Source organism: Venustampulla echinocandica (genome assembly GCF_003357145.1).
Source record: "Venustampulla echinocandica strain BP 5553 chromosome Unknown scaffold_1, whole genome shotgun sequence".
In the NCBI taxonomy this organism is placed as follows: Eukaryota; Fungi; Ascomycota; class Leotiomycetes; order Helotiales; family Pleuroascaceae; genus Venustampulla; species Venustampulla echinocandica.
The window spans coordinates 3,595,956-3,617,785 of NW_022474206.1; the positions used below are offsets into that span (position 1 = coordinate 3,595,956).

Below are 21,830 nucleotides of genomic sequence, written 5' to 3' on the forward strand. Positions count from 1 at the left end.
GACTGCTACTCCAGGGTGAAGCCGTGCTTTCCGGATTTTAATATTGTTATTGTACGGAGCCGTGGTGTTATTACAGCTCACAGACCGAAATTGTTCCAGACAAAGGTGCCAGTAAGTCGCCTGGAGGGTCGAGAGCGATCTTTCTTATTACAAGTTCCCCAGCCTGACGTGTCGACAGGATAGCAGCCCCCACGCCCGCCCACGCCTTTCCATGCCATGCGCTGCGATGCCATGCGCGTCGTGTCTCCTGGAGCCTGTGCCTACGACGGGATGGTGAGATGATGGGACGATGAGACGACGAGACGACGAGACTATACTTCGTACGGAGTATAGTATGCTATCACCCATAGTGCCTGGTTGGCTCCCCGCCGGCTGCATCCCCGCCGCAAATAGCACTGTCGTATGGGCTTTGGGCTCCGGATTAGACCCACGACCGAGTGGCCCCCAGCGTCCGCGGTCGACAGCATCGAGTTACGAGGTTCGTCCTGTATACTACGATACTCTGTACGTACTATGTACAGGTACGAAGTACGAAGAACTCGAATACCAAACGCCCTGGCTGGGGGCCCCTTTCATACTCGCGGCCCCGCGGCCGAGCGGCGACAGCCACCGCCACGGCGAGACGCTGAATGATGGGGAGCTTTGGGGAGCGTTGGGAACAGAGATAGATAGACGGTGCTGCTAAATGCTTTCTTTGCCCGCAAACGAACTCACACGAGGAGGGCGAGATCACCGGCCAAGGCGGAGGCGAGCATGGCGGAGCTCAGGGGGAACAAGGACTGAATAATAACGAACGGGCTAAGGGCCACAATTAATTATATCGGCTTCCTGAGTGTACGTACGGCTTATTTGAAACCGCGACAAATGCGCAGAACATCTTCTCTCTTCGCTATTTCCTGATAATCGTCGTTTTGTCTCTCTCTACTCTCTCTGTCTCTGGCCACTGTGCCCTCGCGATCTCCCTCGATCTCCCATCCATCGGGAGCGGATGCAGCGCCGCCCAATTCAAGGGCGCGACAGTGGGCTCCAAGGGCTCCAGGACCTCCAGAGTCCACAGTCCAGGGCGTGTCTCGCCAGGAACCGTTACTGATCGGCCCCCCTCCCTGATGGCAGCCAGGGTGGGCGTCGATGAGGCTTTCTCCCTCCCTGCTGGCCTGCCGCAGCGTACGAAGTACTGATACTCCTGTGTTTTGCGTCCGCAAAAGACGCGCCAACCGCAAGCTCTCCAGGCTTACGGTTACTGTTACTGGTGGGAAGCATGTTTGCGTGTCGTCAGCCATCTGGACTGGTAAATTATTGCCCATCGCTGCTTCAAACGCTTCTGCTCGGTGGAGTACGCAATACGCAGTACGCTGGACGGGCTGACAGGGTGCGTTGGACTTCGGGGCCAGTTAGTGTCTGCCATCTGCACTCAGTCCGCTGCAGATGGCTCCTTGTTGTTGTCTGTCTCTCGAGTCTCTTGCCTTGCCCTGCCTTGCCCTGGCCTGGCCTATAACCTAATACCTCTGCTTTGATCTCGAACACCGGCCTTGACCGCTATCTTTCTCCCGGGTTCTCTGTGTCTCTGCCCCAAGAACGCTACTATTGCCACGAGCACGAGCAAGAACCGGGACTTGGTCCCGTCATGCAATCGCTCATTGCATATCGCGTCACGGCAGCAGAGGATGCACAGCGCCAGGACGGGGTCCAACGCAGCTCAACCCCTCGTTTATATTGTTTCTTCTGAGCCTTACTACCACCTTGCCAACCTTGCTCAGCATTGCAACCTTCTGCCACACCCTCCACGATTTGCGCGGGGATGTGCTGCTAAAGCGGGCCGGTGAATTTTCTATATCTTTTCGTGCAGCGCAGCAGCACCCTCTGCCCTCGTCCATCGCCCCCCATCTGAATACGGGAGAGACCTGCTTTTCAGACCCCCCGACGAGAGAGCGTTTTGGATACCATGTGTTTCGTGTGACATTATTTACCTCCAAGACTCGCCAACCCCTCCGCCCTCTACCCCCTCGTCCACGAACCTAGGATATAGGTCTCAACCCTCGCCGATACCGCGGGAATTTCCCAAATTACCTGTTCCACCCTTTGCTGGCGTCTGTGGTTCGCCTCATCCGCCAGCTCGAAACGTTGCTCAGTGATCCAGCAGTGCGAGGCCGTCCCATCGTACCAATCCTGTCAGCCTAGTCTCGAGCTCCCCCTCGAGTTCTGCCGGCTGCCGATCAAAGACAGTTAATAATAGCGGCGGATGTCTTATACCCGTTCCTGCTCGGGAATGTGTATAATTCTGGGGCAGTAGAGGGCAATCAAACACAAAAGGGCACCTCGCACAGGTCCAACAGGTCCCAACATCTCCAGCCCAGCCTGTCAACAGAGAGCTACACAAACAACACACTGCCAAACAGAGTTAACGGCGTCGTTGCAACTGGCATCTCCACCTCGCCGCCTTCATCTTATTACTCCCGTTTCTGCGAGGGAGAACCCCGATCCAATCGGCACACACGGGTGACGTCTCGGGAGGGAGGGCTCATTAGGATCTCGGTCGGCTTCGTCCAGGTCTCATGCTTGCTGCAATGCTGACAAGCCTTCCACCATCAACGCCTCACGCCGCAATCAATAGCTAATAATACTGTAAGCTTCCCAGCTTTCCCAGCTTCTCCGCACAGTCCCCCCCCCCGCCGCCGCCGCTTAGCTGCACGTATTCGACCTCCTGGATCACTTGTACCACTACTCCCACGGCATCTAACTACCACCCGGGGCTCCTTCATCTTGAGCAAACGCCCACCACAACAAGGCCGCCAGAGCACTTCAAAAGCCAGCTAACGCATGATCCACCCTTCTCTAAAAAGAAACGTTCGATACCGCCCTACCCATCACGGCGCTGCACCTGTTCTTCTATTTTCTTTTCCCTCCTAAAACTTGTCCGCTTGTTCCACCCCAGTGCATCTCAGCCACGCTCAAGCTACTTGTCTTGTGTGCAGCGATCGGATATAAGTGTCAGTCCCCACACACACTCGACGAGCCTTGCATTCCCAATCGGTCGGGTTGATACAATTAGCCCTGATCAATCTATTTGATAAACAATTTCATCTCGCAAAAATATATTCTCAAAACGACAGCTCGATTTGTACATCGGCCCCGCACTGAAGAGTCTTTGTATCTCTAGTATCTCCTTACCTGTCTCTCATCGCCCAGCATGGTCAACATAGGACGTGAGAACTCCTTACTACAAGGCGAGTTCCACCCCACCAGGGATGGCTGGACTCGCAATGAAAGACCTTATATGGAGATCCCGCCAGAAACGAGATACTCGGCGCCCCTTAATCCTAGCTATCCTATGGTTGGTTTCTCTTCCTAGCTTTCAGAGTGATCGAACTAATTTATTGCAAGCTGATCGAGACCGCATTGAGAGAAGGTGCTCAAGTTCCCGTGAAAGACTTCGTTCTCGTTGTGAAGCTTGAGAATGGAGAAACAAGAACATACACCTCAACTTCTTTGAAACCATATCACCAGAAGCTGTTCCCAGAAAGTTACATACGCCTGTTCCATGATCATACGCGGAAGGCCGGTGCAGATAGATCGTATCCGACCTCAGGTGCGTCAGAAATCTCGTTTACTATATATCGGCGGCTTGTTAACTAGTTCCCTCGTAGCCTATAGTCAAGAGAGCATGTATGGTGAATTCGACGTTGATAGTGCCAATGGGTACCGGAGACAGTCCAGCAGTGGAGGAGAGTCATCGTCCGATATGGGACGTCTTTACCGCCCTCGTCAATCGAGAGCCCAAGGGCCAGGTCAAGATATGATAGGGGGTAAAAGGAAGCGAACTCATCACCCTGATAATGATGCTCCTATTCCAGTCCCTGCCCAGAAATTCCAACCTCTCGTCATCGGGGATGCAGCTGAAGTCGAGAAGTACTACAAGGGTCGGTTTAAGGATATGCAACAGTCTTCATGCAAGGTCATGGGGAAGGCATTTGTTAAATTGGTTGAGCCCAAGAAGCAAACGCACCATCCATATATCAAAGGCGATACGCAAGCTCCACCGTGGTGGCCGCCAACCACCGGCGAGAACTCCGTTCGGCACAAGGAGCCAGATCATTTACTTAAACCTGGTAAGCTTTTTCGACGGGCACTACGGACCATGTATTAACGTACGCGTGCAGAACGCATTCGGCTCCTAGTCCACATTCTCCGCATGATTGTTGAGCGTCCAGAGAACCAATGTCCAACGGTGCGGAAACTTAGTCTCAATGTAAAGAAGCTGGAAGATGTGACCATGGAGGTCATGTCGAATTGGTTTTCCGAAGAGGCGCATCCCGAAAATGCAGCCAAGAGGCCCTTCCTCAAAGAGATATTCAAAGTCGCGAAGGCCGAGGAACGCTACAAGAATGGCGAAATTGGTAGCCTTCCACGCTCTCACTAATTTTACTCCAAAGCTTACCTTGATCGCAGATGCCGATACCGAGATCCCGATTATGTGCGGTGAACTTTCTGGGGTCGAAGAATCGGATGGTGAAGACGATGGACTGAAGGAAGAAGACGATGAACAGGGCAATGTAGCCCTTACCAACGTATCCACGACCCCTGACAGCCTTGTCTCCCCCACCACCATGATGCCGAACTTGCAGCACCATCAATCCCAGTTCGATTCGGACTCTCAAAACATAATTCAGTCCCGACCACATCCAACGATGGTTCGCAATACTCCACATCCGCAACATATCGAAGACCATCCCCCCTATTATTCGACGTTCCATCGCCCCATGGGCACATTCCAATCCCATAGCCCAGGGCTTCAAGATGGCTATCGTCCAGGTTTCACGAGTCCCCAGCAGAACATGTATGCTGGAGGCTGGCCAAGCACAACTATGGGCAGCAATGGATCGCTTCCATCAAATTGTTACGTTACGAGCATGCCTGAATCATCACTTACACTACCGCATGGGGGAGTTCAACTGCCTGCACTACAACCTGGACCCCATGCTCAACAGGGCATCGCACCTCCAAGGGCGTATGACGGGCTACCACCGGTCCCCAGGCATTACGACTCAGGGCCTGCACTCGGTAATCAATTGAGAACTGGTAGTTTGGGCCATCCTCATCAAATGTCTCCAAGTCATAGCTTCGGTGAATATCTTCAAGACGGCAACTCGTTTGGTCACCACGACTCCGACTTGAAAGAAGAGCACCACATGCGCTCCAGTTAACCATGACTTGGTACTCGCAATATATGATTGTGACCTACAGATTCGGCAGTGATTTTCAGATTGCTCCATAACCGGGCAAATGAGGCAATGCTATTCGCGGATACCCGACTCATCTTTCGTCAATATTTTATCTTAAATCGGCGGTGCAAGCATTCTATTTCTCGAAATATTAAGTGCATTCATTCACCTAGATCTCACAGTATCGTGGGATACCCAACTCTCTATACTATTAGCTGAGATTCACGTATGTCCTGGCCGGCAGGCCATCACAAGTATGTCCCAAGCTACAAGGTCGTTCTCAAAGTTAATATCGGCACGGTATTTATGCGCCTTGGCCAGCTAATTGTTTTCCTCGGATTTTTTTATATACCCTACCGCATCTTTCCATTCTGGAAAATCATCGATTTAGCGTTGCTTTAAGGTCGTTTTTCAAACGGCGCCGAGGGCGTTTTTCTTTTCTTTAAAAAGGTGTCTGGGCAAGATATGATTACCTATGTGGAGCAAATGCAAAAAGGCGATAGTGGAACCCACGTTCCACGAGGATTCAACATGATGACTGATTATTTTACGACAATTTCCTTAGACAAATGTGCCCTGAAAGATTTGGGGGCAGGGGTTGGGAAAAGATTTTTCTACCGCTGCTTGTTTTGCGTATTTGAGTCGCGGTTTAGGTTGGCTCGTTTGAGCGTGTTGTTTCGACGTTTTTTTCTATAATTATAGGACCTTTTCTTCACCCGTGTCCTTGAGCTATGGATTGGATTGGGTCTTGTTGGATGCAGGCCCGGACAAGGAGTGATAGGAATGAGATATGAGGATGAAACTATTGATAGAATGATATGGGTTATGAATGAAGGCTAATTAGTGGGTGATGGACAATGGAGTCAGGGCTGGGTGTGCGGAAGTATATATTAGGCGGGTCAAACCCCTTGAATATTATCCCAATATCACTTACTACTTTGACTAGTTCTGTATATTTTGAATTTTCTATCCCAGATCTAAATATTTATGATCGTCAAATTAATCAGTTGACGTCTTAATTCACAGCATGTTTACACCCACCATCATCACCGTGGTTAAAAGGCCTTCTACTAAGCAATTATCTGTCTCAGAACCCATCCGTCTTCTACTTTGCCTACCAGACCTAGTTGATCACAATCAGTAGGTATATTCTCCCTCAATACACTTCCACATCCTATTACAACAATCGACCTCTCACACATGCTCATACAATCTTCACCCTTCAACCCCCATCGAAGCAACACTACGCCACATCGCGGATTAGCAAGGGTATATATATTCGCCAGTAGCCATGACCACCTATCCAAGAACCCTGACCTATTATTCAATTGCTAATGCGTCAATCTCGGATATGTGAGGGTGCTATTGCGTTTAGATAGACGCATGGATTAAGGACAGGTACTGGTTTTTTTAATATTAGAGGGGTAATTTCTGGGCAATCTTTATATTCCCTAATGGGCGGCTCTGATTTGGGCTTTTCTCGCATTACTCTACTTGCGCTATACTATAGCTTCCATACTATTGCAACTATAACTGTGAGCGCTTGCCATCTAGATATAAAATGTAAAAATAAATCGAGTAAGCATGTCATGGCGAAGGAAGGGGTTAAGGGCGTGTGAGATAAATATGTACCTTGAGAATTATCGTCAATCCAAGTTCGTACGGAATGACAAATGCTTAACAGAAAGATGCCCGCACATGGATTTCCTGCCGTTCCCATTGCTTCCTCAAGAGGTTCGGGGATGGTAGGCCTTACCTGTTGAAAAGTACTAGCTTAAGGTTAGGCTCTCAGTATAAACCAACTTGATGGGCTACGCTTAATATTCAGTAAGGGCTCCAGTATCGGGGTCCAAGTAGCTGCTTGTTCGTTCCTGTAGTGTCTATGGAGCAGAGTAACTAATAAATTGCAGTGATAATAAATTGTACTCCGGATTGCTAGCTACGAGAGTGCCACTGCCATTCCCAAGGCCGTAAACCACAATATATCCGCTCAGATAAAACTCCATCCCCAATAAATCACCCCGAACAAAGCTATCCTATTCCAAAATCCTAACACAGAGACTCAAACCATATGCTCTCCGGAAGAATTCTTGCGTTGAACGTTCCCGCCAGCCTCAGCACCCACACCATCGACATCAGAATCTTCTGACCGGCCGTATAACAGACTGGAAGAGAACTTCAGCAGTCCCGTGCGGGGTTTCTCAATGGCAACCACCATAGTTACCTCGCTGGGGCTCCCAAAATCAAAAGCGGATATGAGAAGCAAACCACTATACCAGCATTACATTAGCAATGTTCCTCCACAGCAGACCCAAGGAATCATTCAGCCCAGGAAATACGAAAAATAACTTACAACGCAATAAACCCCACTATCACAGCTTGCTCAATCTCCCTCATCCCCCTCCTATAGTAACAACTATAGTGACACGTCGCAACCTCATGCGCATTTAAACTCAATGTAACCAACATCCCCACCAAAATTACCCCATCAACCACCAGCCCAAAAATTCTCTGAATCCATTTTTCCTGCGTTGCCGCCGACACGCCTTTCAACCTCTGATGCACAGCCTCCACACGGATCCTTACAATCCGGCTTCCGAAATGCACGCCTATAACTACGACCTGTCGCGCGATGGCAAAGGAGAGGAAGAGGATTGAGGGGGCGAAATGTCCCCCGCGGATGATGAAGATTATGAAGGCGGGGAGAGCGAGGATTAGTCCGAGGGCGCGTGTGTAGAGCGTTGGGTGGAAGCTGGTGAAGAGAGGCCGGGTGGGAGATGTGCTTGCGAGGCCGCCGAGGAGGAGTCTTTCATCCTCGTCGTAGGTTGAGTCGATGGAGGGGCGCTGGTCGTCGGCCAGAAGGGTATAGCGCGCTGAGGAGGACGCCATGGATGCAGGATGATCGATGATGGGTTGCGTGGGAAACTTTGATTTCTCGTTATCTGGAGAAACAAGAATATGGTATTTATAACTCGCTGAATTTGGTTCACCAAGGGAAGTGAGGTTATTATTGATAGTGTGAGATGGGAAGTGAGGATTCTTGAGGAGCTGGTTGCCTTCGAGGCTGTGCCGCAAGAGGGGCCTTGTTTGGATAAAGATAAACAATGCAAGGATGTTGGCATACGTACCTCCATGTTTCATAAACTAGAATATGATATGAGGACCCTGCATCGTCCTATTATTTATTAGGTGGCCGAGGAGGCTTAGCACTGTTTAATGCAGAAAAGAGTTCAAGTACGTGATGGCTTATGTCAGTTTTGAGAAATTCGATTCTGTAACTTGATCTACCTAAGGTAGCTAGCCATTATGCCGCCATACTCAAGCTTTATCTATTTGAGCTTGTTGCCATCATCAAATGCGATGACTTAGTTTGTTTTGTAATCCTACAATATGTTATCATGAAGGTATCCATCCATCCATTTGATCCGCTCAATAAAAAACGCCACCAAATGTAAGATGCCCCTTTGTATTTTAAAACTCCGTTTTTTTGTAAGGTATCATCTCCGCCCCAAACGCCAGATGCTCGCTCAATAATTCCATAGAACCTTGGTGTATAAAACACGGCTTCCCAGTCTCTCATACTCCAGAGGTCCGATCCAGCACTCATGAGAAGTCATACGTGCGAACACACTTGCGCCTTTCCAAACCACGACTTGGCCATCCATCTCTCTAGGGCTAGTGCCAACGAGGATTTTCTCAGCCAAGTCAGGTCTCTTGCTCTTCAATTTCTCTTCGAGGAAGGGTACGAAACCAGGAGTCTTTGCACCGCCACCTATGACCATGATTCCACCAAGGAAATCCCGGACTTTCTTCTCGTCCCCTTTGGCAGCGTGGGTTATGCTGGTAATGATGGCGGCATCGAGAGGAGCAATAGGCAGCACAGAATCCCGCTCGATGGCCAAGTCTTTCGCCGTTCGTGCCTGCTGGTCGACGAACATCCCCGCAGGTGCAGGGGTTCCACCGTTATGGGAGCCACCAAAAGCGAACACGTTACCACTGGGACCTGGGGAGCCGCCGTTTACACCATTGACGCCTGAGACAGAGAGTCCTGACTGGACTGGTGTGTTTGTACCTTCCGGGGCAGGCGATGCGGCTGCAGAGGTAACTCGGGATCCGCCATTGGCCTCGCTGTCCATACGGGCGACGATGTTGAGAGGATTTGGCTTCTCCTTCGAAGGTGTTGCAAATTCGGCGTTTCCATTAACATTAGAAGAGAGTCCAGTCGCGGTCGTAACGAGGGAGGGTTTGATACTAGTCAGGATGGCCGTTTGAGCTGTGGATGTCGGGTCATCCGGGGTCTCAGTATCGTATGCATTGTACGAACGTTCGATGAGGCTACGACGACCCTCGAGTTTTCCGCTGTTGTTAAAGATCGACGGATCGAAGAACCCCTTGGGAGCTAATATGGGCTCATCGTAAGTCTTGAACTGGTACTTGCGCGTATCTTGGTTCGGGGCTCGCAGGTGGAAATCGCACAGTTGAACAGCGATTTTGGCTAGGTTCATAGTACAATGGTTGATCTTCAACTCCTCCGCCAGAAGGAAATCGTAGCGTCGGTTGAGGTTGATATCCGCATATGGGAAGTAATCGTATAGCATCATCTTGATGAAAGTCTCCGTGACATCGTAGCCCCCGTATTTAAGATTGATGCGCGAGTCCTCAACGCACATGCCTTCTTCAACGCAGCATATGGAAGTCTTCTGAGCACCAACATCGACGATACAGGCACTCGTATAGCCGGCGCCATATGTCGCAGCTAGGCTTTCTTGTATAAAGCATACCTGCTTGAACTCGATGCTCTTTAAGCAGATGTGAAGGATCTCTTGAACATATCGCTTGTCGTACAAATCCGGGATGACAACGACACAGCTGTACTGCGCCCAAGAGGTCGAACTCGTCAAGCCCAACTCCTTCCTCAATGCAGATTCAATGGTGGCTTCAAAATCATCAAGCAGAGCATCTGAACTTGTGTAATCCTTTTCATGGAATACACCCAGCTGGAGTGGACGAAAGATCCGGTAAGGAGGTTTGGAGTTCTCAGGGATGCGCAAAGCCTCCATACCTGCAAAATAAGAAGCCATCGATTCATCATCCTTGCTGACATCTGTCCACTCAACTCTGAACGGGTCGTTGTGTTCCTGAATGACATCCGGGACGGCCCGGCGATTGTAGTTGACCACCAGTTCCTTCGAGTTCGGTAAAACCTTGAACTTATTGGCGCGCATCTCGACCTTCAGCTCACTAGACAGTTTGGTATACTTCTTCGAAAACTCCTCTCCAAACTTATCTTCCGGAGAGCCGCTCATCTTGAGCCGCGCTGGGGCAGGTTCGCATTCTTCCGATTCGGTGGATTTGCTCTTCACAGCAAGCGCGCTAGGTATGGTCTTTGGTAAAGCATCACTGGCAAAGCCGATTCTGAGATTCTGGCTTCCAGGATGGATGACAATGAGCTTTGATGCATCGGTGCTATAGCTGGTACTTGTACTATCCTCGTCCGGCTCACCCTCAGCAGGCAGAGGAAGTGGGACCTCGGTAGTTCCTGTACGGGCGAGGGCTCGATCTCTATCCTTCGCATCTCGAATCATTCGGTCACGATTGGCTTCAGTTTGGAGACGAATTGGGAGGATCTGATCATCGCGCTTCATGTAGTCCCTGCGAGATATATATTAGCCCCCATACGCGAAGCAAAGTCAAAGGAAGATGAGGCGCGTCTTAAGTCTAATAGATAGAAAATGCGCGACCCCTCTGCTGTAATTGGGCATTGCCCAGCAGGAGCAAATATCATGGATCACTTACGTGTAGTAATTCTTCTGGTTAATCATAGACACCTCCGGCCAACTAGTCATCTTCATGCCGTTATCTGTACGGGCAAGCCCTAAAAACGTATCTAGTCAGCATTGATTCGATATTCCACAAGAGAGAGGATCTCCCATACCCTCCTCGCGCAGGAGCGCCTTTCCAGACTTCTTCCCCACCATGATTGCGGATTCAGATCCAAACTCAGTTGATTGACTGCCGGGGGAACTCTGGTAAGGGAAGCCTTCAAGCACTGGGTTCCTGATAGCTAGTTGAGGTTGTCGCTCGGCTCGTCCTAAGACCCTGAAAGTGAACTCAGCTCGAGTCTCACTTGTATGTCCACTGTAGGGTTTGAGACCAGGGGGCCTTTCAAGTACTGGATTCCTGACACCTTGTCGATCTACTCGTTCGCATAGACGCTCGGAGCCCTCGAGATTGAGCTCAGCTCGAGACTCAGTTGATTGTCGGCCGTGGGGACTCCGATAAGGGATCCCTTCAGGCACTGGGTTCCTGGTAACTTGTTGAACTGGTCGGTTGCTTACGCGCCTCAAGCCCTCGAAAGCGCGATTGGATCTCACCCCGTTTCTAACGCGCGATGGGAGAGGCCTTAGATGATATCGTGGAATCCTGGATTGGGGAAGTTGTGAGACGCGCTGCTCCTCCACAGCCTGTCGGCCCAAATCCGAGAATTCTCGACTCATGTTGGATCGCTTGGTGGGTAAACGTCGGATGTCGGAAAAAGGTGAGACCGCGCCGACAATATTCCGTTGGCGTTGCCAGTGGTGATGTCGGCAGAAAAACACCCGTTCACCGACATTCCGGTAAGGCTAAGCGAGTCACATGATCAGACCCTGCCTCCTCGACTTCCCCCGCGCTCCAGAAAACATCTAGGTTCAACGTGGTGCATGGTAACACAATACACAATAATACATATAATTACTTTGATTAAAGATGGTAACTTAAAGAGTCTAGGTCCTCGAATATGCATCTCGAGTGCACTGGTTTTTGGTGATGTTCTAGAACTGCTGGGACATAAGCACAACAGGATTGAGCAACTGGGACAGCGCATCTTGTTGTGTCATTGCAACATTATTGACTGACATTTAATATTTATCGATTGCTTGAGATGGATGTTTTATTATTGTCCCACCGTTGGGAGTCTATCAAAGCCTATGTGTTTTGCGCTGGGACTTATTTCAGTTCTATTTTAATTATGTTTTTCAATGCTACGGCTTTGAAGTCGGCTGAAATGATATTATCTATGCCTACGTTCAAGTTGCTGGTCCCATTCCTCTGCTGAACAATTAGTTTCCCAGCAGATCGAAAGTATACTAAATATTGCTTCTATTGCCAGCGACAGAAACCTTTCGTCGTGATATTACTTGTTAGGTATTAATTAAAATCGCACAGGCAATTAAAAGCGTAGAGCCCTTTGACCGTGGCACTAGCACAGCATGCGCTTGGTAGCATCATCTTTGAGAAGCCATATATATGCTTGAGTGCTCCTCTCAGCGTCAACTAAACTGTCAACCTTAATTACCGACCTAGGTACGTACTACGTAGTAAGGAATACGAAATTAATATTCTGCTCTAAGTAAATAACAATATATTTAAAGCGGAGTCGACTGTTATGAAGGACGACGTTGAGATCGACGTTGGCAATCGGGACACTGGACCGGAGCAGGCAATTCAGGAATACTCCGTGTGCGGCGGGCGTCAGAAAGTGGGCTCTCTCCGGAGGAGTTACGACGGCGGAGGCGGAGTTAACCATTGACTTCGCTAACTTCTATGTTCCGACTCGCCTGACGAGGAATCTACCTAGTCTGGCCTAGGTGTTTTGCATAACTTTGCACAGCTGTCCGGGTACGCGTCGGCCAATCGCAGGTGGCCATATACGAAAACGCTTTGGTCAGGATGGAACCGAGTTTTCTTATTTTATGGTACGGAGCACAGTACTTACCTTCGTACTACTCGAGTAACAGGCTCTGTTATGTGGGGTTGGGAACTTGGGGCTTTGAGCTTTGAGCTTTGGGCGTTTACGTGTTCGTTCCGGAGTTTGGCTTCATGCTTATTAGCTGCGCGACATACTCTCAGCCGCGCTGGTGAGACAAAGCCGCGTTGCAAGGTCGTGGCTTGGCTTAACGATGGGAATTGGTTTCAGCTCCAGCAATAGTTCCCCAGGAATGGCGTCAATAGCGAATCATAGAGATATGCCTACTACTGTAACAACAGAGGCTCCGGCATGCTAACTGCATGTGATTTGGCAGCTCACACACAGTAATAAATGTGTTGGCTAGCGCCTTCGTCTCCAACTCCCACTCCAACCAACTCTAGCACAAAGCAACTGGCAGGTAGCAACTGGTAGGTACCTTAGGCACTAGGGAGTTCGGGTTAGGTAAGCGTTGGCCCACAGAACGATGATTGCGGTTGGGTTGTGGTTTGTGGTTTTGTGGTGTGCACTCGCGTAGTACGAGGTGTGAGGTACTCGTCAGATTCCTCGTCCTTCGCACGGCGAATAGATAATACGAGTAATAATAATCATCCCCCACGTGTGGACCATGCAAGCATCCAATCTACTTTAGTAGTACGTTGTACGAAGTACTTCATACAAGCACAATGATACCACTTTGTGTACTGTACTGTACATGTGCCCAGTGATGCTGTACGGAGTACGAAGTAGGTAATTGTCAATATAAGAAAACAAACTACCGTACGCTACGTGCCTGCTCGCCGCCACTACCAGACTCCAGTCCAGCCAATCAGTGGTTTATGCGAGAGCGAAAAACTCGGCCTCGGAGGATTTCCCCCCCGTGGGACCCCTGCTCGCTCCGAATCCGGTCAGCATCACGAAGGAATACGCAGCTGCGGGTACGAATACGGCGCCGGCAGATACAGGACTGCGTACTGGTACAGAGGGAATGGAGAATGGAGATCATCAAGGATAAATAAATAATAAATAAATAAATAAACAAATAAATAAATAATAAATACGAAGTAGGAAGGAAGTAGGACGTAGTAGAAGCAGATGGAGTATTCGAATAGCATCTTACACATTACACATTACACATTACGAATCTCACGTACCATATCACATCAGACCTAATGTCTTCTACAGTATGACTCCGAATGACTCCAACGGGGTCCTACGTAATCTAAAGGAACCCCAACTCCCCAGTGCCCAGTCCCCATTATTCCCATTCCCAGTCCCCAGTAGTTCTCAGTCCCCCAGTCCCCACGTCCCCCGTCCCCCCGTCGCTAGCCTCGGTCCTGAACAATTCTTACGCCTCGACACGGCGTGACGCAGATCGGGGCATTTCCCTTCCGTCTCGATGGATAACTCGTCTGTGCAAGTAAGTCGCGGTGGTGGGTGGTGGCCTGGCCGTGTTCAATTATTATTCAATGTTCCTGTTGTGTCTCCGATAAGTCCATAGCACCTTACAGGACGGGGTTAATAAAAATCCAAGTCGCCCTTGTTCGTAACCTTGCCCTCTTTTTCCCTCTGCTCGAATATAAGCTTCTCCCTCCTCCTCTCCCCAACCGCCACCTTCTCCAGACCAGACCAGCCCTCCTTTCTTTCTTCATACCAACTACAATACAAAAATACAATACTTCTAATTCCCTTCCCTTTCTTTCCCACTTGCCACTTCCTCGCCGTTTGCCTCACCAGCAGCCCTTCCATATCTTCTTCAGAGCGTTGCGATTCGCCCATGCCATCCTAACTCTTTGTTGACCCCCCCCCCCCCCGTTTGATCGGGTCGCAATCCCCCCCCCACCACGGTCAACGAATTCCTAGGAACGTCGCGACCACAATGACGACCGAACCGTCAGAAAAGGCAGAGGCCTCCTCCTCGCAACCCTCGAGCCGCGCTGGCTCTGCCGACGAGCGCGATTCCGCCAGAAAGCAGGCAACCGAAGGCCAAGACCCCGCCGCTCTCTCGAAGCTGGACTCCAAGGTCGTCAACATTCCTGCGTCCAAGGATGAGGAGGATCTTTACGCCCATCTTCCCCCGGCCGAGGCCCTGATTCTGAAGCGGCAGGTCGAGACCCCCGTGGTCAAGAGCGGCTGGAAAGCATTATACCGATACGCAACCGTGAACGACTACCTGATCATTGCGGTCAGCTCCGTATGCGCCATTGCCGCCGGTGCTGCCCTGCCCTTGATGACAGTGGTTTTTGGTAATTTGGCAGGAGAATTCAATAACTTCTTCGCGGGCGTGATCACTCGCTCTGAGTTCAACCATACCATTGCGCATATGGTCCTGTATTTCGTCTACATTGGCATCGCGGAGTTCGTCACCATCTATATCTCGACTGTTGGGTTTATCTATACCGGTGAAAATATCAGTGGCAAGATCAGAGCCCATTATCTCCAGGCGTGTATGAGACAGAATATTGGATTTTTCGACAATCTTGGCTCTGGAGAGATCACCACGAGAATCACGGCCGATACAAATCTGGTACAAGATGGTATCTCCGAGAAGGTCGCCTTGACCATGAACGCCACTGCCACTTTTATCACCGCTTTCGTTATCGGATTCATCAAGTCATGGAAGTTGACCTTGATTTTGATCTCCACCGTCGCCGCAATTACAGCCATTATGGGCGGTGGCTCAACTTTCATCGTCAAATACAGCAAGCAATCCCTGGAGTCCTACGCTCTTGGTGGTTCTATTGCAGAAGAGGTCATCTCGTCCATCCGAAATGCCGTGGCTTTTGGCACCCAGGATAAGCTGGCACGCCAGTATGACGCCCATCTCGCTGCAGCTGAAAAATTTGGCTACAAGGTTAAGTTTGCGCTGGCAATTATGGTTGGCGGCATGTTCATGACCATTTATCTCAACTATGGTCTCGCATTTTGGATGGGTAGCAGATTCCTAGTCAAAGGAGAAATTGGGCTAAGCGACATTCTTACCATCCTGCTGTCTATCATGATTGGAGCCTTTGCGCTTGGAAACGTCGCTCCTAATGCACAGGCATTTACGACCGCTATCTCGGCCGCCGTCAAGATCTTCAACACCATCGATCGAGTATCTCCTCTAGATCCCACGTCGGACTCGGGGGAAATTCTTGAGAACGTGGAAGGGACTATTGAGCTTCGAAACATCAAGCATATCTACCCATCTAGACCCGAGGTTACAGTTATGGAAGATGTAAGCTTGGTGATTCCAGCCGGCAAGAACACGGCTCTTGTCGGTGCCTCCGGTTCTGGAAAAAGTACAATTGTTGGCCTAGTTGAGAGGTTTTATGATCCTGTCGGCGGCAATGTTTATCTGGACGGGCATGACGTGAGCACCTTAAACCTCCGATGGTTGCGACAGCAGATTTCCTTGGTCAGCCAAGAACCCACCCTGTTCGGTACCACCATCTACCATAATATTCGCCATGGCCTCATTGGGACAAAGTTCGAACAGGAGAAGGAGGACAAGTTGAGAGAACTTGTCATCGAAGCTTCTAAGAAGGCCAACGCCCATGACTTCATCACGGCACTGCCTGAAGGCTACGAGACCAATGTTGGAGAACGCGGGTTCCTCTTATCTGGAGGTCAGAAACAGCGTATAGCCATTGCTAGAGCTATAGTTAGCGATCCTAAGATACTGTTGCTCGATGAGGCAACATCTGCGCTTGACACCAAGTCCGAAGGTGTTGTTCAAGCTGCCCTTGAAGTTGCTTCTGCAGGAAGAACCACCATCTCTATTGCACATCGCCTTTCGACAATTAAGGACGCTGATAATATCGTTGTCATGAACGAAGGCCGTATCGTGGAGCAAGGCACCCATAACGAACTGTTAGCGGCACGCGGTCCATACTACTCCCTGATCGAGGCTCAAAAGATTGCGGAAACGAATGACTTGACCCCGGAGGAGCAAGAGATTTTGGATGCCAAGGATGAGCAGCTTACACGAGAACAATCCAACCGAAGTGGCCAAGGTTATATCCAAGATCCGGACGACAAGAATATCGCAAATAAGTTGAAACGCACACAATCCGAGAAATCTCAATCATCGCTTGCGCTACAGAACCGGAAAGCAGGCGTGGAACAGCGAGACTCGCTCTGGACATTAATTCGACTCATTGCATCCTTTAACACGACCGAATGGCATTTGATGCTTGTGGGGCTGTTCTTTTCAGTTATCTGTGGAGGAGGCAATCCCACTCAAGCTGTCTTCTTCGCCAAGGAGATTATATCTCTTTCCACCCCTCTAGTTAACCCCTTCACCAAAGAGGAGATCCCGGGTGCTAAGGCCCACCTACGTTCTGAAGTAAATTTCTGGTCCCTCATGTACCTTATGTTGGCGTTTGTTCAGTTTATCGCCTTTTGTGGACAGGGTGTTGCCTTTGCATTCTGTTCCGAGAGGCTAATCCATCGAGTGCGGAACCTGGCATTTAGAACTATGCTTCGACAAGATATCGAGTTCTTTGATAAGGAGGAAAACACCGCAGGGGCACTGACCTCCTTCCTTAGCACTCAAACAACCCACGTAGCCGGTTTATCAGGCGTCACTCTGGGCACGCTCCTGACAGTTATCACAACTCTTATCGCCGCTATCGCCGTCAGTACCGCCATCGCCTGGAAACTGGCATTGGTGTGTACTGCAACCATTCCCGTCCTGCTTAGCTGCGGTTTCCTCAGGTTTTGGCTGTTGGCTAAGTTCCAAGAAAGAGCAAAGAAGGCATATGAGAAAAGTGCCAGTTTTGCTTGTGAGGCAACAAGTGCCATCCGCACTGTTGCTTCCTTGACGAGGGAACAGGATGTCCTTCGGCAGTACCAGGACTCCCTAGACGCCCAAAGTAAGAGAAGTCTGAAATCGGTCTTGAAAACGTCGCTTCTGTATGCCGCGTCGCAATCTCTGATGTTCCTTTGCGTGGCTCTTGGCTTCTGGTACGTATTTTCAGTGATATTGCATTCAACAGTCTCTAACACCCTCGTAGGTATGGCGGTAACCGCATCGCTGATAGAGAGTATACGCTCTTCCAATTCTTCGTCTGCTTTTCAGCTGTCATCTTCGGTGCTCAATCTGCTGGCACCATCTTTTCTTTCGCACGTAAGTATACCTCCTTCTAGGAAGCTCTCCGAAAGCTAACACCATATAGCGGACATGAGCAAGGCCAAGCAAGCGGCGCAAGAGCTCAAGATCCTTTTCGACCGCAAGCCAAATATGGATACTTGGTCCACTGACGGAGCTCCTCTCGAGTCAGTTGAAGGAAATATCGAGTTCCGAGACGTACACTTCCGATACCCGACACGTCCAGAACAGCCGGTGCTTAGAGGGCTCAACCTCTCTGTTGCTCCCGGCCAATACATTGCCCTCGTTGGCGCTTCTGGCTGCGGAAAATCTACCACTATTGCGCTCCTCGAAAGATTCTATGACCCACTCGTTGGCGGTATTTATATCGACGGCAAGGAAATCTCAAGTCTAAACATCAACGATTACCGCTCTTTCATCGCCCTGGTATCTCAGGAGCCAACTCTCTACCAAGGCACGGTCCGCGACAACGTCCTCCTAGGAGCCGATCGTAAGGATGTGCCGGACTCGGAAATCGAATTCGCATGCCGAGAAGCCAACATCTACGACTTCATCATGTCTCTCCCCGATGGCTTCAATACCGTGGTCGGTTCCAAAGGCTCTATGCTTTCAGGTGGCCAAAAGCAACGGATAGCCATCGCCCGTGCTCTCCTCCGCGACCCCAAGGTCTTGCTCCTCGACGAAGCCACCTCTGCTTTGGACTCGGAATCAGAACATGTTGTCCAGGCTGCTCTAGATAAGGCCGCCAAGGGCCGGACGACCATCGCTGTTGCGCATCGTCTGAGCACCATCCAGAAGGCGGATATTATCTACGTCTTCGACCAGGGCAGGATTGTTGAGCATGGTACGCATCACGATCTGATGGCCAAAGCTGGGCGGTATTCCGAGCTGGTGAATCTACAAAGTTTGGGAAAGAATTAAAACCTCGTCCCCTCTCTTGTCCAAATACCTCTGGGTCATCCACCGCATAATATTCCTTCCCTCCCTCAAGCCCACCCGCATACCCCCTCTTCTCCTGTCTTAAATTTTTTTTTTTGGTATCGCTCCACAGCATGCATGGCGATGGCGTTTCGGACATACAGCGGTACATTCACATCTCTCATTCCCCTCGTTATGTTTGGAAAACAACCTACTATTCGGCATGGCATACGTTGTTTAGAACATGTGTGTGCATCGCAGATTTTGACTTAGAGTTTCGTCTTATTATTTTTGAAAATCAAATCTTCTCCTGAGAATGATGCTTGGGAAAGCTGGATTATGAAAAAGTTTGGTGCAGAGATACACACACACTTGTACACTTATTTATATAGCGCATGGTTATAAAATAACTGAATAATTTCTCGTTCCGCTCTTTAGAATGGTTATTTTGGCGAGTGAAGTGATAGTGTTGTGATGTGATATCTGTGATCGAGGAGGAGGGGGAGCTAATATCTGGTCCTTTCCCGTCGCATTCTATCTATACTACCTAAGGTAAGGTAGGTAGCTAACGCAACCAACGAGCGGGCCGCACCGGCACCGTCGCTTTTCTAATAACAGCTCTATTTAAACCCGCAACATGACCTCTATGTGTATATCCTCCTAAGATATAAATGTTTTGAGTGCTGTAATTAGCAAATTTTTATCAGACTATGATTCTTTCTCAGATCGATATATTATACATACTATTTAGCAATTCGTCACATTATACTGTCACCTTTCAGAGCGGTGACTACCAAACCGATCTGCCCATCCTCACCGTCGTCGCCAAATCAACGCCCTACAAAAAACAAAACGAGGCTATCGCGAAATAAATTCAATTTAAATCCTATATCACGTATTCTAGTTTGCTATAATAATAAAAAAGGAGATTTAAAATGGCAAAAGAGTTCGGCCCGGTCGATTGCCTACATCTCTTGTCGCTTTTCTGTTGTTGTTGTTGTTGTTGTTGTCGCTTTTTGTTGTTGTTGATTTCCTTTTTTTTTCCCTATTCGTCCCTGGCGATAACGAAAAGTACAATTTGACCAGAACACACTTGACCAAGTGCCACGCCCTTGTACTCGTTAAAGGATATTTTGCTTATTTGGCCATATATCTTTAAGGAGGGTGTTTGGTCGCTAAAACCCCACCATTTGGTTTTTGATATCACACCGCTAGTAGGTTAGGTGCCTGAGGTAGGTATATAGAACAAGTAGGCTGTGAGTAAAAGTCTTTTTAATTATAATCGATTTAATGCTATCTCACGATATTATACACGTCAATTATTCACCTCCACCTTAGGTTCTAACCCCGTAGAAAAGGGAGGGATATGGATAAGGTACCTGTTGTGTTGCGGTATTGTACGTGGGCAGGGGTTGGGTTTGTTTTGGGGGAAAGTATTATGTTATTGTGATCTTGTAAGCGGTGACGTACGGAAAAGCCTTAGAAGGCAAAATTAGGGTTGTTTGTGTAGCATTTGTGAGATTGGGAGAGTGCATGGTAGCTAGCATAAAAATGTGCTTCATCGGTGATATCTGCTATGCAGCCGTTGATCCGGGCTGTTGCATTTAATAATGGGCTCGACGCGGATGGATGACGACGAGTTGTTACTTGGTGGCGGATGGGAAAGGCTGGGCGTGGCATTGTGGCGGGCGAAGTGAGACATGGCTGGAAGCTGTGACACATCTAAATCGAACGACCAAGAGTTTCCTTCAGGAATGTTTACAAGTTGCCATGCCAATAAAATGGTATTGGCACATTGCCACTGCCCAGCTCATCACTAACTGCTCACTAGTCTCTCAACCTTTGTTTCTACCTGAGGAGCCGCTACTACTATTGAGTCGTACCAAGTCCTATTTCTAGGCCCTTACGCTTGTTGGCAGCTATACATTTTTTATATCCGCTGTCCTATATAAACTGTGTCAATTTTACGCGGAGATATATAACGGCGCTGATTTGGGACCCGAGGCCAAGAACTGGGCCATTATTTTGATGCCTCTCTCGGGGAAATATCACGTGATCAATACACAGGCTCTTTTGAGGGGATTATCAAGCATAAGTAGCGGATTAAATGTAAATCAAGATATTTATATAAGAAAGAGATCAAATAAATATTGAACGCGATATTCCTGAAAGGAACCGGATTAACTATATACGTATGTTATTCTTAGCTGATCAAGAGTGGTTGAGAGTGATTAAAAATATACAATTTAGAAACATACTAATAAGCTTGAAACCAAACACTATGTAGTTAGATTTAGAGTCATAACAATTTCTCAACAAATTTTTAGCCCTGGCTCGACTCTCCTGGGAGCATAAACATCATCTGGACATATGAAATATCTTTTATATGCAAGTATTTTCTTTTCTAGCCAAGCAATTCCCGCCTTGTTAGTTCAAAAAGATTTATGCCATGCCTCCATACCTTCCCACGACGTCGTACAAGGTCCGGATACATGCAGATGATGCGATAGCGGGTCTTTGGTAGATGTTATACTCTCGCTCCAAGGATTCTCTAGAGTTCTCGTTTCCAGGAGTGGCAGTTTTAATGAGAACCCTAATCTCCTTTCCGGGACTAATCATAATTTATTTTAGTATTCTTTTTTGCCGCGCGAAAGTTGCCAATTCTATACAATGATATTTAGAGATACCCAAAAATGTATTCTTTTATTATCACATGAAGTGGAGGAGGAATGTACCTGTGCAGACGTCGCGGTGAGTCTACGATGAGTCAAGGTTGGGAATCTGGGGATGTACTTCATTTCCTGTACACGCACACAACAAAACTTTGATTATCACAGTTTATTCGTAGCTTTATCTTACCTCGAACAACAAT

At 48.9% G+C, this 21,830-nt stretch overlaps 5 protein-coding genes across 5 annotated transcripts; 2 read left to right on the plus strand and 3 right to left on the minus strand.

Moving 5' to 3' along the window:
• Positions 1-845: 845 nt before the first annotated feature.
• On the minus strand, positions 846-1,280 carry BP5553_03716 (uncharacterized protein; the record flags this gene model as incomplete). The annotated part of the gene is made up of 1 exon (XM_032012339.1): positions 846-1,280. The coding sequence occupies one exon, from the start codon at positions 1,278-1,280 to the stop codon at positions 846-848; it is 435 nt and encodes a 144-aa protein (XP_031872032.1).
• Positions 1,281-3,187: 1,907 nt separating this feature from the next.
• BP5553_03717 (uncharacterized protein) lies at positions 3,188-5,201 on the plus strand (the record flags this gene model as incomplete). The annotated part of the gene is made up of 5 exons (XM_032012340.1): positions 3,188-3,331; positions 3,382-3,586; positions 3,645-4,106; positions 4,158-4,394; positions 4,447-5,201. The coding sequence occupies 5 exons, from the start codon at positions 3,188-3,190 to the stop codon at positions 5,199-5,201; spliced, it is 1,803 nt and encodes a 600-aa protein (XP_031872033.1).
• Positions 5,202-7,281: 2,080 nt separating this feature from the next.
• Positions 7,282-8,108, minus strand: BP5553_03718 (Uncharacterized protein; the record flags this gene model as incomplete). Its single annotated transcript, XM_032012341.1, has 2 exons — positions 7,282-7,489; positions 7,573-8,108. 2 exons carry the CDS (start codon positions 8,106-8,108, stop codon positions 7,282-7,284), a joined length of 744 nt encoding a protein of 247 aa, XP_031872034.1.
• Positions 8,109-8,746: 638 nt separating this feature from the next.
• On the minus strand, positions 8,747-11,716 carry BP5553_03719 (uncharacterized protein; the record flags this gene model as incomplete). Its single annotated transcript, XM_032012342.1, has 3 exons — positions 8,747-10,871; positions 11,016-11,094; positions 11,155-11,716. 3 exons carry the CDS (start codon positions 11,714-11,716, stop codon positions 8,747-8,749), a joined length of 2,766 nt encoding a protein of 921 aa, XP_031872035.1.
• A 3,108-nt stretch (positions 11,717-14,824) lies between these two features.
• On the plus strand, positions 14,825-18,961 carry BP5553_03720 (uncharacterized protein; the record flags this gene model as incomplete). Its single annotated transcript, XM_032012343.1, has 3 exons — positions 14,825-17,895; positions 17,946-18,058; positions 18,108-18,961. The coding sequence occupies 3 exons, from the start codon at positions 14,825-14,827 to the stop codon at positions 18,959-18,961; spliced, it is 4,038 nt and encodes a 1,345-aa protein (XP_031872036.1).
• Between the last annotated feature and the right edge of the window lie 2,869 nt (positions 18,962-21,830).